General features: G+C 27.6%; 1 protein-coding gene across 2 annotated transcripts; it reads right to left on the bottom strand.

Annotated features, from left to right (window-relative positions):
- Positions 1–7368: 7368 nt before the first annotated feature.
- LOC129988410 (zinc finger protein 239-like) lies at positions 7369–16967 on the bottom strand. 2 transcript variants are annotated; one of them, XM_056096634.1, is made up of 2 exons: positions 16887–16967; positions 7369–10077 (listed from the first exon to the last, which is right to left on the bottom strand). In XM_056096634.1, exon 2 carries the CDS (start codon positions 9464–9466, stop codon positions 8390–8392), a length of 1077 nt encoding a protein of 358 aa, XP_055952609.1. In that variant the 5' UTR covers positions 9467–10077; positions 16887–16967; the 3' UTR covers positions 7369–8389. The 2 variants fall into 2 exon arrangements, with proteins under 2 accessions (XP_055952609.1, XP_055952610.1); XM_056096635.1 differs by lacking the exon at positions 16887–16967 and adding an exon at positions 16170–16227.
- Positions 16968–17209: the final 242 nt, after the last annotated feature.

Raw genomic sequence — 17209 nt, 5'->3', positions numbered from 1 at the left:
CGTATGATTATTTGAATATCACAATAATTGTTTTTTTTAAAAAAAGATATCCTTTTATTGCTGAAAAGTCATTCTTTGCTCCAGAGAGAGGAAAGCTCCAAACGATATCCGATAATAGTTTTAAATAATTCTTACCCGTTGCCAAACAAAGAAGAGAAAATGGTAGTAGAATATGATATTAGAATTATTTTTTTTTGTAAGCACAATATCGAATAAAAAGAAAGAAAACTCTTTTCAATTTTAAAAGAAAAATAAATTTTTAATGAAATGGAGTGAAAATCGCACAATGTAAACAAATATAAGGAAGGAGAATTCTAAACATACAAAGCTTACATTTCCATTGAAAGGGAGGGATGAAAAAGGGAATTGAACATTCTTTTCGATTTTTAAAAGAAATTTTTTTAAATAAAATGATTTGAAAATTGCACCATGTAAACAAATATAAGGAAGGAGAATTTTAAAGATACAAAGCATATACTTTTATTCGACGGAAACGGTTTTTAAAAATAGTTAATACCCTGAAACATGATATGTTTGTAAAAATTTTCAGCATAGTGATATTCAATAATAACTTCACAAAGAAATTGAATCTTTTGAAAATATTTTGATATAGTTTGTTTTGAAAAGTAATTCAAAATAAATATTTGTCACGAAAATGCCTTCTATTTTCATGGTATGTAAAAAATCATTTATTTTATAAAATGCGTCACTACAAATAATTTAAAGAAAAAAATAGTTAAGAAAAGTGAAACGTAGAAGCTAAAAAACATTTGTATTTTTGTTTTTGTTTTTTTACTTCTCAAAATATAATGGAGTACCACCATTCAAGAACAACACGGCGGATGCGCGTCAGTCATAATTAACCCAATTCTATGTTTCTGCACCATATAGTAAGCTTCCAATGTATTTTTTTTTCAATATACCAACAAATATGTTGAAAAGGATAGAATATCTATAACGAAATATTCTGATTAAAATGGATCCTTATTCATCTGTTTCTGTATTTACTAGATCCAAACTTGAAATTCGCATCTCGAATATATAATCCTACTTTTTCAATAACGCACTGATAAATAAAATTAACATAAAAGGCTCCCGCATATTTGAATTATTCAACCTTAAATAGTTAAATGCATCATAATTGGTATTTATATAAGGATGGAAATGCAAGGAATGTCAATCGACAAATTTCAAACGGTGATACATTTTGTTCCACATTTAAAATAATGAACTTAAAACATTGCTAAGTTGCATTTCCATCTTCTCATATAGAAAGTAGAGATAAAGAGAAACAAAAGCTTCCTCTGAACAGTCTGTTAGCGTCCTTTTGGTGTCTATTCTCAGATTTGATCGAGGAACTATTTCATGATTCAACTTTCAACTGTTGTGTGAAATTTGTAAATAATACTAACCTAAATGGAAACAAATTCTTTTATGTACATATTGTTACAAAATTTTTCTATACAGCAAAATACCGTCGATCAATCGTAATGCATTTAATCTCTAATAGTTCATCAACTTGCTTGCTTGCTAATCCTCTAGTCTTTTTACTCGTCGGCGACTACGACCACTCTCACACACACAATTTCCGCCGATACACACACTTCCTCACTATCTACACAACTTCTTACGATCCACATAACTTCAACAACAACTTCGTAGCTTCTGAGTGCCCGTCTTTTATAGTTCCGGGAGGCGGGGCTAGAATCTTCTGACCACTCACGGCGTACCTGGCTGCATCTCGGTTGTTAGTGGATGGATCTTGAAAGTTCTCGAACTTTCCGGTACTATCCATTTAGTCGCCAAACTCCCCAAATGCTCGCCAAGTCTGTCGCCAAGCTCTAAGTTCATTGATCTCAGCACGTACAGGACCGATCGTACAACGGTCTTTCTTACGATGACTCTATTCGTGCCGGGTAGCAATATTATAGGTTCGTAACAATATACAAGGCTGTAAACAAAATAATTGTTTTGTTAAGCTACTCTCTTATTTGATTGGTCAGGATCAATATATTACAGTATATATAATTATCCGTCGTCATCTGTGACGTAAAAAGGACGTTAAAGGACGCTATCGATCGTCCATTTAATCTGCATCATTATCGAAAGTGAAAAATCTCAACTTCTGTTTTGACATTAAAAAAAAATGGCAGCTTTACTTTATATGTAAATTGATTGATTTATCTATAACTGAACAAAATTAAGCATGGACGAAAATTACTTATGGAATCGTCAGATATCCAATTCTACTAACATTTTTATGACATTTTAGCAAAGAACAAGGAGCAGAGATCTACAATTTTATGATGTTTATTATATTCTCATTTCAAATTCAGTTAGAAGTTATTGCTAATATTTTCTTTCATAATTTTTTTTTTTAATTTTTTATTTGGAAATGTATCTTTTTCCTCCTATTGGGTCACTATTTGCTTTAAATAATCTTGTGTTAAGTTAGTGATTATTTTTTATTTGAAAGTTCATGAATATTATGTATACTGTATACAGAAGACCCGCAGTAGGGGACAAAAGAAAGTAAGACTGAGAACTGAGCGATGGAGGGGAGATAAAGCTAATAGCATTTAATCATATCTTAAATGTTAATAGGATAACTGCCTGTCTAATTGGGCACAACTTCTAATTATAAATAAAAGAATTAATGCAAAAACCATTATTGTTTCTTTTCTAAGAAACATAAAGGCAGCTTAAATCACTAATTTCTTACTGGAATTTTAATATTTAATCAGCGGAGTTTCCTGCCCTAAATTTTGTTGCATATTCTCGAATAAATTTCTCGTCCCCTTTCCTCCGCATAAAAGAGCGCGAATACAATGCATAGCATCGTTGAAAGATAGTTAAGAACTAATCTGAGGTCTGAATCCATGCTTTTTTATTGAATCTACAATATGTAGTTTGGATCTTTTTCCCCGGCCAACTGACACCAAAATTAGACACGGAGCTACAGTTGTAGTCCTAAGATATTAGATTCGAATTTCATTGATTTAAGACATCACATTTCGGAAGGCATGCATGCTAAGTACAGATCGACAAATGGCCAATACTATGACAAATTTGGCTCAAAATTTGAAAAGAATTTACATTTTAGATACTAAACCTATGTACCAAATTTTAACTATCTAGCTCTTTACATTTTAAGGTTATGGAGTTCACTTATATTTGAACAGCTATGTTTCCTTTAAATGAGTTTCAATCAAAACTTGACAGAAATCTCCAAATTTGGCCAAAATTCCATATATCAAAATTGAACCGTTCAGCCCAAAGCGTTTTTGCGTTATCGTGTTCACAGGCAAATATATCAAAATGTTTGCGAACTCAAGGATTTCTGGAACGTGAAGATACATAAAAATCCCGAATTCGAATAATTTTGGGGCGCTTACAATATTTTGTATACTAAAAAGGAAATAAAGAGGAAAGGAAAACAAAGAAATTGTATTTACACGTATAAACTCTTTATTGAGCATTATGCCATCGAGTTTCGCCAAATCCCAAAATCATAAGCCAAGAACAGCAGCCCATATTTTCATTCTACATTAAACCCTCGCCAAATCTTCCTTGGAGAGAATTTTTGAATATCAGGAATAGCAAAATATGCCGAAAGAAAAATTGCCTTCAAAGAGATGTACATTAATCTGGATCTTAGTTTATCTATTGCAATGTTTACCCACCTTCCAGCTGTTTCTGAAGGACCGTGAGAAGGGAGCTTTCTCGTCCAAGAACTTTATAATCCTACACCGTCTAAAAGGAATCCCCCCAAAAGGAACTTATAAACAAATATATCAAAGAACTAAAAACAATTTTTCTTTTAAGCATTTAATACCTTAATGCTGCATAAATCGAGTTTGCTTTTGGTTTAGAAAATGGCGAATACCAAATGGCAGAAGCTCAGGTCAAATTCTACCAATGCAAAAAAAAAAAAAAAAAAAAAAGAAAAAGTGCTTGATAAATGTTTTAGAAAATATTTGTAAGAAAAGATTTCACTAGACTGGTTTATTTAAAGCTCTAGATTTAAATATGAAGTGGTAATGTTCCGTTTTATAAACTTATAAATAAATACATGCTTACCATTTCTTTAATTAAACGTTTCCTTTCTACATCTGAAACACCTGACAAATATTTATATATTTACAAAATTATAATTCTTAAAAAAATTAATTAGTTGGAAATAATAATGAAATATAGAATTGCTTTAGATTTATTTAACATTTAATTTAAATCTGACATTTGTGTTTCGTTCTCATTTTTACTGTGATACATAATAATTAACTGAAACAATTGTTAGTGTTTTTTTTTTACTAATTAATAAATACATGTTTACCAGTTATCTAATTAAACATTTTTTTTATCTGAAACACTTGGTAAATATTTATATATTTACAAAACTGTAATTCTTAAAGAATTTTGTTGGGAATAAAAATGGAATATATAATTATTAAAAATTTCGTTTGACATTTAATTTAATTCAAATCTGATATTTGCGTACATTTTTCCACTTTTACTATGATACATAATAATAAAACTAAAACAACTGTTTTGGTTTTTTTATTAATAAATAAATACATGCTTACAATTTATCTAATTAAAGATTTATTTTCTATATCTGAAACGCCTTAATATTTATACATTTACATTAAAAAAAATTGCTACATTCTTTTAAAATATATATAGTTGGAATAACAGCGGAAAAAAAAGGTTGCTTTAGATTTTTTTGGCATTTAAATTAATTTGAATCTGACATTTGCATTCGTTCCCGTTTTTACTGTGATACATAATAATTAAATTAAAATAATTATTATTGCTTTTTTTTTAAACTTTTGAATCGTTTTCACGATGGCGAAAATTTTCCTAAATAAAATAAATAATAATCTCAATTTATACAATTCCGCTGATTTTAAGTACGCATAAAAAGTTCTGATCAGCACAAAAAGAATTCTATTCTTCTCTAAGATGTTAAACAACTATTATGAACTTTCTGTCGACAGAAACACAAAACAATAAGAGCAAAATAAATAACATAATACCATTTGGTGAGAATTAATGTGCAAAAGTTAGTTTTAATCGTATCCGAAAAGAATTAAATATATCAGAAAAACTCTGCATTCACGATTCCGATTATTACAATCCTGGAATCGGAAAATTCAATTATGTTATCATTATACTAACGCAAGCAAATTAATTCAAAAAAATAATAATACAGATGGGTTTGGGAGAGGAGGGGGATCTTGTTTAAAATTAGTGCTGGCAAATATTAAAAATTGCAAACACTACATAAGAAACGTGACCACTCCCTGTACGTAAATTATATGTGGAAAAAAATTGATGAAAAATTTTATGTCTTATAGTTACTGAAATTATTTGATACAAATAAGCTTTTATTAATTTCACCATAATCATTTCAAAAATTTAGTTTTATTGCTTTCGGAAATTAGCGCTGAATAATAATTTTTAACAATAATTGTGTTCATATATTCAATTTTATGTAAAATCAAAAATATTTTAATATATTCATTTATATAGATTTTCGACATGTTTTGCTTTTAAATGAGAAACTGTTACAGCTACTCATATCTGCATATCATTCTTATTTCAAATACTTCATAACACTTTCCATAAACTTTCAAGTTTAAATAAAATATTGCAATTTTTTTCCGATTGTTTCATTTATTCAATAATATTTTCTGATAGAATTAACAGAAAACAATATTGTTAAAATAGATCCGTGAATAAGATTATATCAAAACAATTTCCAAAAATGAAATAAAAATAATATAAATTATGTTTAAATAACTATAGATAAGTTAGTTAACCTTTTAAAAGGCCATTTTTTTCTAGTCATATTATGTTAAAATATTTTTAGGCTTGAAATTAGAATAAGAAAAATGATTCTTTTAGCATATTAGATAAATTTAATTTGATTAATTAATTCATTTGGTTCATTAATAATTAAGTAATTAATCAAGACACATAATTTTGCCTGAGATGAAGGACTAAAGCATCTAAATTTCTGACTTACTAAAACAATTTGTCAGAACGTATGCCAACCTACATAATTTCATACAAAGATTCATAAATTTGGTGGGAAGCATACTTTCCACGGCCTTAGAAAGGGTAAATTCACTTGAATAAATAAAATTTTCTTAATTGAGTTGCTGTCGCTGTCAGCACATATACCCACATACAAATATGCAACAAAAAAAAAACAAAAAAAAAAACCTTTCTAATACTTATTTCACTAAAATATTTTTTCTTGTAATACTAACTTTCATTTCAGCCCTTTTCATAAATAAAATAAGATAGTTTTATCCACAAAGATGATAACATAAATACATACCTTCATTCATCAAAAGTTTTTGTGTAATTTCAATTTGTATTTTAAATCTACTAAAATAAATCAAAATAAAGACATTTAAAAAAGCATACATAAGCAAAAAGACGTCTAGTTAAATTAAAAATATTCTGTAATTTTATCAAAATGATAAAATTACAGCATACAATACAGCATTATACATTTTTAGTTACTCAAGCCATATTAATTGTTCAAATATTAGTCTTTCTTTTCTTAATATAAATCTGTATACTTTAATCACTAATGTAAATTTAGTAACATTCACAACAATAAATACCAGAATTTATAAACAAGAAATATAAACAACGCCAATTAATTAAATTTTAATTCAATATAATGTCGTTTCTAAGTGAGAAATTTTTAGAAAAAAAAAATAAATTAGCACATACAAGCCATTAAAAATTCTTTTATTGCAACAACAAAAGATTAATATCACAGGAAGATCCTTAGTCACAAATTAATTTTCAGAATAAACAAATCAGACTTTACCTGTTATTCTTAAAATTTTGTATAATTTAATTTTTTTAAATATATTTTTCTTTGAATCAATCCAAATAAAAATACCAATAAATAAGTAAATTTCCAACTTTTTTTTTAACTAAGAGCAATACATGTAGAAGAAATAATAGAATGCAAAACATAATTTCGGTTAGCAGTAAAAAAAACATTTCTTCTTGAATTATCACATATCACATATATTCATCACATATATTGAACAAAAATTAATAAATACTTCAAGCATAAAAAAAAATTAAAACAGGGATCTAGAAGGAATGAAACCATAGTAAAAAATTTTATAATTAAAATGTAATGTTATACCATTATACTTTAGTACAAAAGAAGCATATTTTATAATGCATAGAATCATGAAAGTAATCATACATTTGTTTTGAGCATGCAAATCTTAAAAGTTTCATTAATTTCAATTTAAACCCAAATGAAAATGAAGACATAAGGCTTCACAGAAGAAACCTCACTCACAAGTGAAATGTAACACATTTACTAATAAAGTTCTACAATAAATGTAAATATTTTTGGTTCATTTAACAAAATTTAATTCAAATGTATAAAGCTTTTATTTATAAGATGTCTGTCTAAGAAACTTTTATTTAGAAGTTTCATTGGAGATGGAAATAACAACAAATATAAAATAATTAATACAATATATCATATCTAATAATTGAACTATGGTAATAAAATGAAACTTCACTTCAGTCCTTCTTTCATAAACATATTACACAACTTTGTTTCTTGTTAATCATTAACTCTTAACACTTTTGCAAGTAAAATAAGCTTGAATCTTGAATATAAACAATGAGGGATATAGCGACAAAGGCTTCTATCCCATACTTTTACACGTAGAAAATGTTTTAGTGTGAAATAAACAAACCAATGTTACTGGTGCTTGTCGGTTGTTACGTCAGCCAAACAGCGCCAAGAAAAAATTTCGCCAATTTCGCGATTTCAATCGTCAACCTATATAGCATGTAATTTGCACATTCAAAATTTTTCATCATAAATAATAATGCGCTTGAGCATATTTTTATAACTTCGCGTACTTTTTTCTTGGCGCTTTTTGGGCGCCGTTAAAACCGAGTTGTACCATGTTGCATTGAGTGCATGCTTTAAAAGTAACTGTAACAATGCTCGTCATATATTAAATCTCCAGTGAATATGGGTGAAAATTATCTAATATAAAAGTGAAAAAAAGCAACTATTCTGTAATATGTGTCTAGTAATGGATAGAGGCCAATGCCACTCAATGATGTAGGTTTTTAAGAGATAGAAATATGGAAATTGATATGGTACTTCCAATAATTCACTTGTCAAAATGAAATATAGAAACGCGCTCATTTAATCAATTAAAATATTATGTTTAGTACAAACAGTTTACTTACAATAATAATAATAATAACTAAAGTATATAAGCCACAAATATAATATCCCTTTTCAGTAAGTGAAGTCAAGGTTTATTAAAAATTTTTTGCTGAATAAAAAAAAGGCTCAATAAACATTGTAGATTACAGTTTATTCATCCTTAATATTATGCGTCAAAATATGTGTATTAAAAAGAGATCTCTTGGAAAAGTTTTTATTACACACGTCACATGTAAACTGTTTTTCCTGTGTATGTGTCCATAAATGTCTTTTTAAGTTCCATGAGCGGTAAAATATTTTATCACATATTTCACAGGCAAACAACTTTTTTCTCGTATGCATCTGCAAACGTACTTTTAAATGCGACTTTTCAAAAAATGTTTCATTACTTATATCACCCACAAACAGTTTCTCTTTTTCATGCTTCCGTAAATGTGCTTTTAAACATGGCTCTCCAGGAAATGTTTTATCACACGAGTCACATGCAAATGGTTTTTCTTTTATATGTATCCATAAATGTCTCTTTAAATTCGACGAGTGGGAAAATGTTTTATTGCACACATCACATGAAAACGGTTTTTCATTCGTATGAGTACGCAAATGTGCTTTTAAATGGTACTTTTCAGAAAATTCTCTATTACACACTTCACAAGCATGTGGTTTCTCTTTCGTATGAGTTCGCAAATGCGCTGTTAAATGAGACTGCTGATAAAACGCTCTATTGCAAATGTCACAAGAATACGGTTTCTCTTCTGTATGGATCCGTAAATGTGCCGTCAAATGAGAATATTGAGAAAAAGTTTTATTGCACTTATTACAAATATACGGCCTTTCTTTTGCATTTAAATTCGACTTAGTTTGATTACGTGTATCACTAGCATGAGGTTTCTCTTGACCATGCTTGTTTACATGCCTTTTGAAATTCGAATTATCCGAAAATGCCTTATCACATATATCACAGGTAAATGGTTTCTCTTTTGTATGCGTCCGTAAATGTGTTACTAAGTGCGATTGATCGGAAAATGTTTTATTGCAGACATCACAGGCATAAGGCATCTCTTTCGTATGTCTAAGAAAATGCCTTTGTAAATTTGACTTTTCAAAAAATGATTTGTTACATACTTCACACGCAAACGGCTTCTCTTCCGTATGTCTCCATAAATGTCTCATTAAATATGATTTTTTAGAAAATGTTTTATTACATATGTCACAAGAAAATGACTCCATTTTTATATACAGCCGTAAATGTAATATTAAATGGCGATATCGGGGCTTTTCCGTAAATGTCGCCAAAGATATGGTTTCACTATTATCAATTAAAGCTTCTTCGAGTTTTGTTACTGGAGAAAATTTGGGATAAAATCACATACGTGTGACTTATTCATCACGAAACTACGAATAAAATGTCCTTTCAAAATTAATTGTTCTGAAAAATTCTTTTATTATTAGCATATGGCTTCTCTTTACTTCCAATTTGTAAACAATATTTTTAAAGATCCATACAAGTTAAATGTCTGGTTATAAATATTACTAACATGAGGTTGTTCCAATGGATATTCAAACGACATATCTTAAAATTTAATTGTTGGGACTATGCTTTACTACTTTAATCAAAAGAATAGTATTTATCTTCTGTAAATATATATAAAATATTTAAAAATATAATTTATGAAACAATTAAAGACACAATATAGATAAAATATTTTTTTAAATAGTTATTGCACGATTTTTCCTATTTAATAAAGCTGAATTCCATTCAAAATATGCCACAAGTTGCAGCCATCTTGTCGTTTTCTCTTTCAGTCAGAAATTTTTTTATGACAGTACAGCTTTGAAACCTAAATAACACAAAATAAATAATAAATTTTAGATTCAGAGTTACAAGAAAATCTTCAAACATAATATCTAAAGAGTAAAAAATGTATAATATATAGAAAAAAATCACAAAAAGAGGGTTTGAAAAGAAAACTCCAAGCTATAAAGACTATACAAAAATAACAAAAACTTTCCTTTCCGTAAATCATCTCAAGAGAAAATTCTAAAGCTTTATGAGTCCCTCCCTTCTTTGCCTTATGATTGTTACTTTGTAAATTTCATGTTCTGATTTATGCATAAATCAACATAAAGATATTGTTACTCAACAAAATTGTATCAAATACCCATACAGTGACTATTGTTGCGTGTTTTAAATAATTATATCTCTTTTCCTTTTCATAGCGATATTACAAATATTTTACAAAGACAGGACGACACGGATTTAACATATAAATACATCAAATACATATAGACAATAATTCTAGATTCATTTTAAATCATTCCTTTACCAATTCCAGACTCAATCCGAAAATATTTATTATAAATTGAGAAATGCTTTATTTTGCTATATTTTTATGCATAAAAAAAAAAAAAAAACTTTTTCGAAAAATTGTGACAATACACAAGAAATGCTCCCATACATGAGCACCAGGAAGTCAGGAGATCAATAACTGCAAATAACCACAAACCATTAAGCAACAGTTCTATAGCTACTAAAGACACCTTCCTTGATGATATCTAACCATGCTAACTGATCAGAGTGAAATGTTGATCTCTAGTGTTTCCAGATCAAGAAGTCAAAAGGTACCAAGTTAAGAGATCTGGATGCTAAACGTACGTTTGGGATGGACATAAGACAAAGTTGCAGTCATTGTGCAAGCCTGAAATGCAACACGGTGCTCCATCATGCAAGAAAGTAACGTTGCGCAGTGTTTACTGCGTATTAATTATAGAATAATTTTATTCCGTAATATTTTTGTCTTATAAGCTGGAATACCGTATGGCGGTACATGAAGATCAATATAATTTATCCTCAAAGAATATACACATAAATGTATCATATATAAGGAATGATACTTCATGGTAGCAGACCTATTTAGATTTCTTGAATGCTAAGCTATCTAAAGGGAACTTAGTTTTAGGAAGTTAAACACTCATTAAACAATATCTAATCAACTTCCTGAAGGGAAGTTTAAAGTTTAATCTTTCAAATATTTTAATTAATAATTCACTCATCTAAAATGAATGGAGGGCATGAAACTTGAGAATTTAGAGTCAAGTTTGGTTTTTCTATTGAATTCTTTAATTATGCTTTCTTTCTTCAAGGAAGCTGCTAAAACGATTTCTATCAAATGTGAGTGTCATGTAACACTGGCAGAATTATTCCACAATTCTTGACTTTTACATACACAACTGAATATTTAGCAGAACCCATAAATAAGTAGAGCCCTTTAAAAAATTTTCCACGACAAATGAAACAGAACACTAAAAATACAACTTTATCATTGAAAAATCAAAACTTATATTTATGATAATCTGAATTGTATTACAGGCTTAAATTTTTGCGATGGATCATTTCTAACAATAATAACCAACCAACAAACAAAAAATGAAACTAGAATGGAGCCATAAAATAACAAACAGGGTTGGTTGGTTTGCTGGTTAATTTGATTTTTTTCTGGCGCAAGAGCCACATGAAATAACAAACCCTTATTTAAAATAATATAAGGGCCACTGCAGCTCTGCAGCCCGAAAGTAGAGTTTACATCCAACCAGTTACACTTCATCCAGTACGACCATGCATGCGCAGAAACTGTACAGTAGCAAGCACTTGTTCCGTCGAGACAATCATTTGCTATTGTCCGCTCTTTCAGCATGCGCAATCTCTCTTCTGCGCACGCGCGATCTTACAGGAAGGCTGAATGTAAACCCACCTTAATGAACGAGCCGTCACAATTAATATATATTGCTGTGTCTTGCAACCACTGAAATATTCAACATTAGCAAAGAACTTTAACTTCAATAACTCCCTACAGCATGCTTTCCGAACTAGAACTCTTATTAATGTTCGTTTTAAATTTCCAACTTTTCATTGTTAGGGGGATTATAAGATGTCAAAAAACGCTTGTATTCCACGAACACCTAATTTACATAAAAATTAAAGATATGAGATAAAAATAAAAAGGTAAACGGCATGAATCAAGAGACAAAAATGAACAAAATAAGAAATATGGGTATAGCATATAATCAGAGATAAGAATAGCAACAACCAATATTCCCAGTGAACTAATTGGTCGCCAAAGGTGACTAGCAATTTATGAAACTTAAAAACATTTTTTAAGTGACATAAAGAATGTATTTAAATACAAATAGCATCAGTGCAAACAGTAATGTAATGATATAAAAAAAGCCTAAGGAAAAATATATTCAAAATATTCCATGTCAAAAATAAGATTTTCTCAATATGAGATCTATATTCACAAACTGATTTTCAAACCAAAACTTAAGAGAACTTACTTTAAGTCTTAGCATTTTATATAAACTGGAATATATAGAGTCCAAAACATAATAATAGCTCTCTAATTAATATTTCATAAAAGCAACAAATTAATTACACTCAAGTTTCAAAATTCAAATTAATTAATATATTAATTATCATCTGATTTAAAAGCAATTTTTGAAATTGTTGCTGCAATTTTTGAAATTGTTGCTTCAATGAAATTCTACATTATAATTGAATTCTGAAAAGACTCGTTACAATGAAAAACTTATTGAATTTCCCTACACTCACAGAATCCTATTCCTTCTGCAGAGACAATCAAAACAGAAAAATTATAACTCACTACCATTAACAAACAGTTAAGAGAGCAGTCACTGAGTTTCAAAATATCTATTGGTATTAAAAAGTTCATAATTACAATTCCATCAGATAGCATTTTCAGCACATCTAGAAAGTAACTAAAATAATTTTCACCATTTCTAGAAATTTGCATATTTTTTTAGTAATCAATCGCTGACTACAATATATGATATTTATGGATTTTCTTTTGCAAATTAATTGCCGGCATGCAGTTAATACTAAAATAGACATATGAAAAAAATTTTAAGACACTAAAAACTAATTTGAGAATCTAATACTCTAAAATATTACATTATTAGAAGTTAATATTATCTAAACTATAGTCGTATAGCTTACTACCAAGTAAAAACAAAAACACAATAAATATTTAAAAAATGTACATAATATGAAAATGTGTTTTTAATTATCAATACCTGCAAGTGAAAATATTAAAATATGTAGGCAGTATTATTACAGAGATAAACTGATATATATATATATATATATATATATATATATATATATATCAATTTTTAAAACAATACAAATATAATGAATGGTTTTAATAACATAAATTTATGTTAGCTGCTTAAACACAAGAACTATATTAGCAAAATAATAATAACATAAAATCTCAAAGGCAAGGAAGAATTGTAGTGGATAAAAGAAATTTAGGTGTGTGCACATCTGAAAGATGAAATGCATTAAATTGTATACAAAACTTCATAACATGATTGTAGTAATATTATGAACATGCATATCTTATCTGTTTTAAACATCGCATGTTAACTTTGTATATAAATTTACTGATTTTTCTTTTGAGAGTTAAATTGCTAATATTTTCTTCTTTTAATGTATGAAATATAATTTGATTAAAGAATTTTTTTCAAATTTTGATTTTGATATCACGATGATGTAAATCTGACAGAACTACTGGAGAAGATAATCTGGTAAAAAGCTACTTCTAAAAAAAACTTATAGCTGTCACTTCAAAGAATCAATTGTTATTTTTCTGTCTGAAATTAAGTTTTATTATTATTTATCCTTTCTAATAGATCAGTGATTTCAGTTAAATTGTTTTCAGTAAATTTCATAAGCTACATACTATTGACTACTGATAATTTGAAGTGTTTATTTTACTGCTTTTTTAAAAACTTTTAATTCTTTATTTAATTTAATTTTTCTTAATTTAATTTAATTCTATGAATGTTTTTTCTTTGCTGGTCAATCTACTTTCCCTGCTGAGATGATTTTTAATTTAGTCAATACTTACTAAAGAAAAATATCACAAACTAATGCATGTTGTCCTCCAGCATTTAGTGAAAGGTTTCCAGATTATTAAAATTATTCCAAATGTTGTTTAAAAAACAGATATTTAAGATGACATTTGGTAAATTATAACAACAACAACAAATTTTAATTTGGTCACTGCATTATAATCTGAAGTTTAGACCATTATTACAGTATGTTATTTTTTAAATCATTTTTAAGTAACAAACAAACCAATCTTACAAAAAAATATAAATAGCCAAGCTTTGCTGAAATCTCCAATGCTATGAAAGTATTGTGTTAAAATCTTACAGTCTAGTCAACACACATGCTGTATTGGCATTAGTCTGAATGTCCAAGTGCAATTGTTATTACTTAGCAAGAAGGAAAAATAAAAAACTAGAAATTTTATAGCTCTGATCAATTTGCAATCTAAACATTGCATTAGTAAAATATAATAATTTTTTTTAATAATTTGCAAAAAACATTACTTTAATATGATAAAAGACATATATTATTTTAGCATTGGCTTAAGCAGACAAAATCTTATATCATAATGTAAAATATAACTTAAGTATTTAATGGTTACTTGTCGGTTGTAATGACGACCAAAAAGTGCCAAGAAAAGATTTTGCCAATTTGGTGATTTCAATCGTCAAACTATATAGCATGCGATTTGCACATTCAAAATGTTTTTAAAATAAATAACAATGCACTTGCGTATATTTTCAAAATTTTGCAAAAATATTTCTTTGCATTTTTTTTTTTTTTTGTGTAGCCATTAAAACCAAATTGTACCATTTAATGTAATACAAAGAATAAAAAAGAAAATAACAATAATAAACTTAAACGGCAGCACCACTATAGTATATGCATAAAATTTTCAGAAAAAATATAAGCTTGGTTAAGGTTAAATAACTCAAGATTGCTTTTTTTTCATGCATCTCTTAGAAATAATTTCTAGATTACCTTTATTACAAAACTGAATTTCATTTCATCAGTATAATTCTACAAGTAATCAGTAATTCTACATATAATCAGTCATTCTACAAGTAAATATATAATTATTATTTTCTCTACCTTTCTGAACATTCTAAAACAATATTTACTTTTATTTTTTAATGATATATGATTAAACTTTTCAAAAAGGAATTAAAATAATTCAATATTTCTACAGATAAAACTAGTATACAGAACACAATGTAAATATATACTTAAAGCTTGATCATCTACAACATTTATTAAATGATAAAATTGAAAAAAAGAAAATCATAAAACAAAATACAGTAAAGCACCAATTATACATCTTCCAAGAGACTGAATAAAATAATATAAAAATGGGAAGACAAACAATCAAAATTTCAATCAATAATTTTGATTAATACAAATTTAATTTTACATTTCATTACATTCATTTTAAAGCAATTTTAATGTTTTTAAAGTAGTGCAAACATATTACTCCAAGATATCGAGAATAATTAAAATTTTAAAACATTTATCTCTAAGATAACAAAATAATCTTACTTTTATTGCATATTTTAAGTAGTTATTACACCCTTCGTATTTCACATGATATATGTACATGGAGATAGATATTTGGTTTAAAAAATTATTTTTTATCATCACATAATATTCTGTTTAAGTATTGAATACAGAACTATGAATCAAATTAAATTTATTGAATTTGTTCCTTGCTAGTAGTTTGATAAACAAAATATATTCAAAGTTTCCTATGGTATCCACTGTATTATTAAAGAAATATACAACACATTCTTCTTGTTCTTAATCATCATTTAAACAGCTAACAATAAAATGATGTTACCCCCTACTCTTGCATTCTAGAAATAGTTGCTCATATTATAGGTACATTGAAATAATTACTATGGGCAAAATTTACAATATTTAGTAAAAGAGGAAATTGACGTGTAACTGATGCTTTCCATCATAAAGTACTTTATCATTACAATAGTTATTAATGTTTTGGAAAAATAATAAAATAATACATACATAAGAAATATTTACAGTAGCAATACTTCACATTTCTAAGTAGCAATCAGAATTCATCACAATTCCATTTTCCACTAGATGACAAAACTTTAATTTCTCACAATAGAAAATTTTAAAACACAGAAAAATGAAAAAGTTCATTTTTTACTTCATATTTTTTCGAAACACCTATGAGCAAAGTTGAGTGTATTTACTATTGAATTATAATTATTATTCCATAATACACTATATATAATGATAGTTAGACATAGTACATACACGAGAACAGCTTTTGATTTAAATTTTTTTAATCAATTCATTCAGATCATTATAATATGATCCTACTATCACGAATTTTTTCCACGCCCTAACTTACAAAATTTAATATTAGATCTAACACTATTCCGATCATCGGCAGTTATTTTAATAACTAACTAATCTTTTGGAAAATTAGAGATACGTTCATACCGTGTTTTGATAAGATAGATGTTCCATCATGTCAAGGTTACACTACACGTGTATTCTGTAAACATACCGTAGACATCAGTTATATCAAACACAAAAATTAAAATTTTGAGAAGATAAGTACCATCTAAATTTGCAGTTCCCATTTTCATTTATGACCGGCAAAAAATATTTAAGTTATCACTTTGTAAAATTATTTTAAATATTCTTCACTGCGTATAAAAAGAGTTAATTTAAAATAAAAAAAATATATATGAATTGATTAAAACTTACATAAAGCATTATGATCTTTTCTTTATAGAGGGTAAGTACCATTCCTTACATCTAGTAAACAAACATCCTACAGGAATTTCTGTTTTTCGCCAGAACATCCGTTTTACGCCAAACTATCGCCAAGGTTCGTTGTTAGCTGAACCGATAGCAGAAACATATTCGGAACCAGACCATATTCAAATCCTTCCAAGATTCAGATCGAAAATGACATGCAAGTATGAAAAATTAAATTTATAATTAAATAGAAAAAACAATTATAAATAAATAAAAATTAATTATATATATAAAAACGAAATCAGATTTTAATTAAATTAAAAATATAA

Source organism: Argiope bruennichi, chromosome 10, assembly GCF_947563725.1.
Source record: "Argiope bruennichi chromosome 10, qqArgBrue1.1, whole genome shotgun sequence".
NCBI classification, from domain to species: Eukaryota; Metazoa; Arthropoda; class Arachnida; order Araneae; family Araneidae; genus Argiope; species Argiope bruennichi.
The sequence above is the reverse complement of the archived record's forward strand: the minus strand, read 5'-3'. Positions and strand labels throughout refer to the sequence as shown.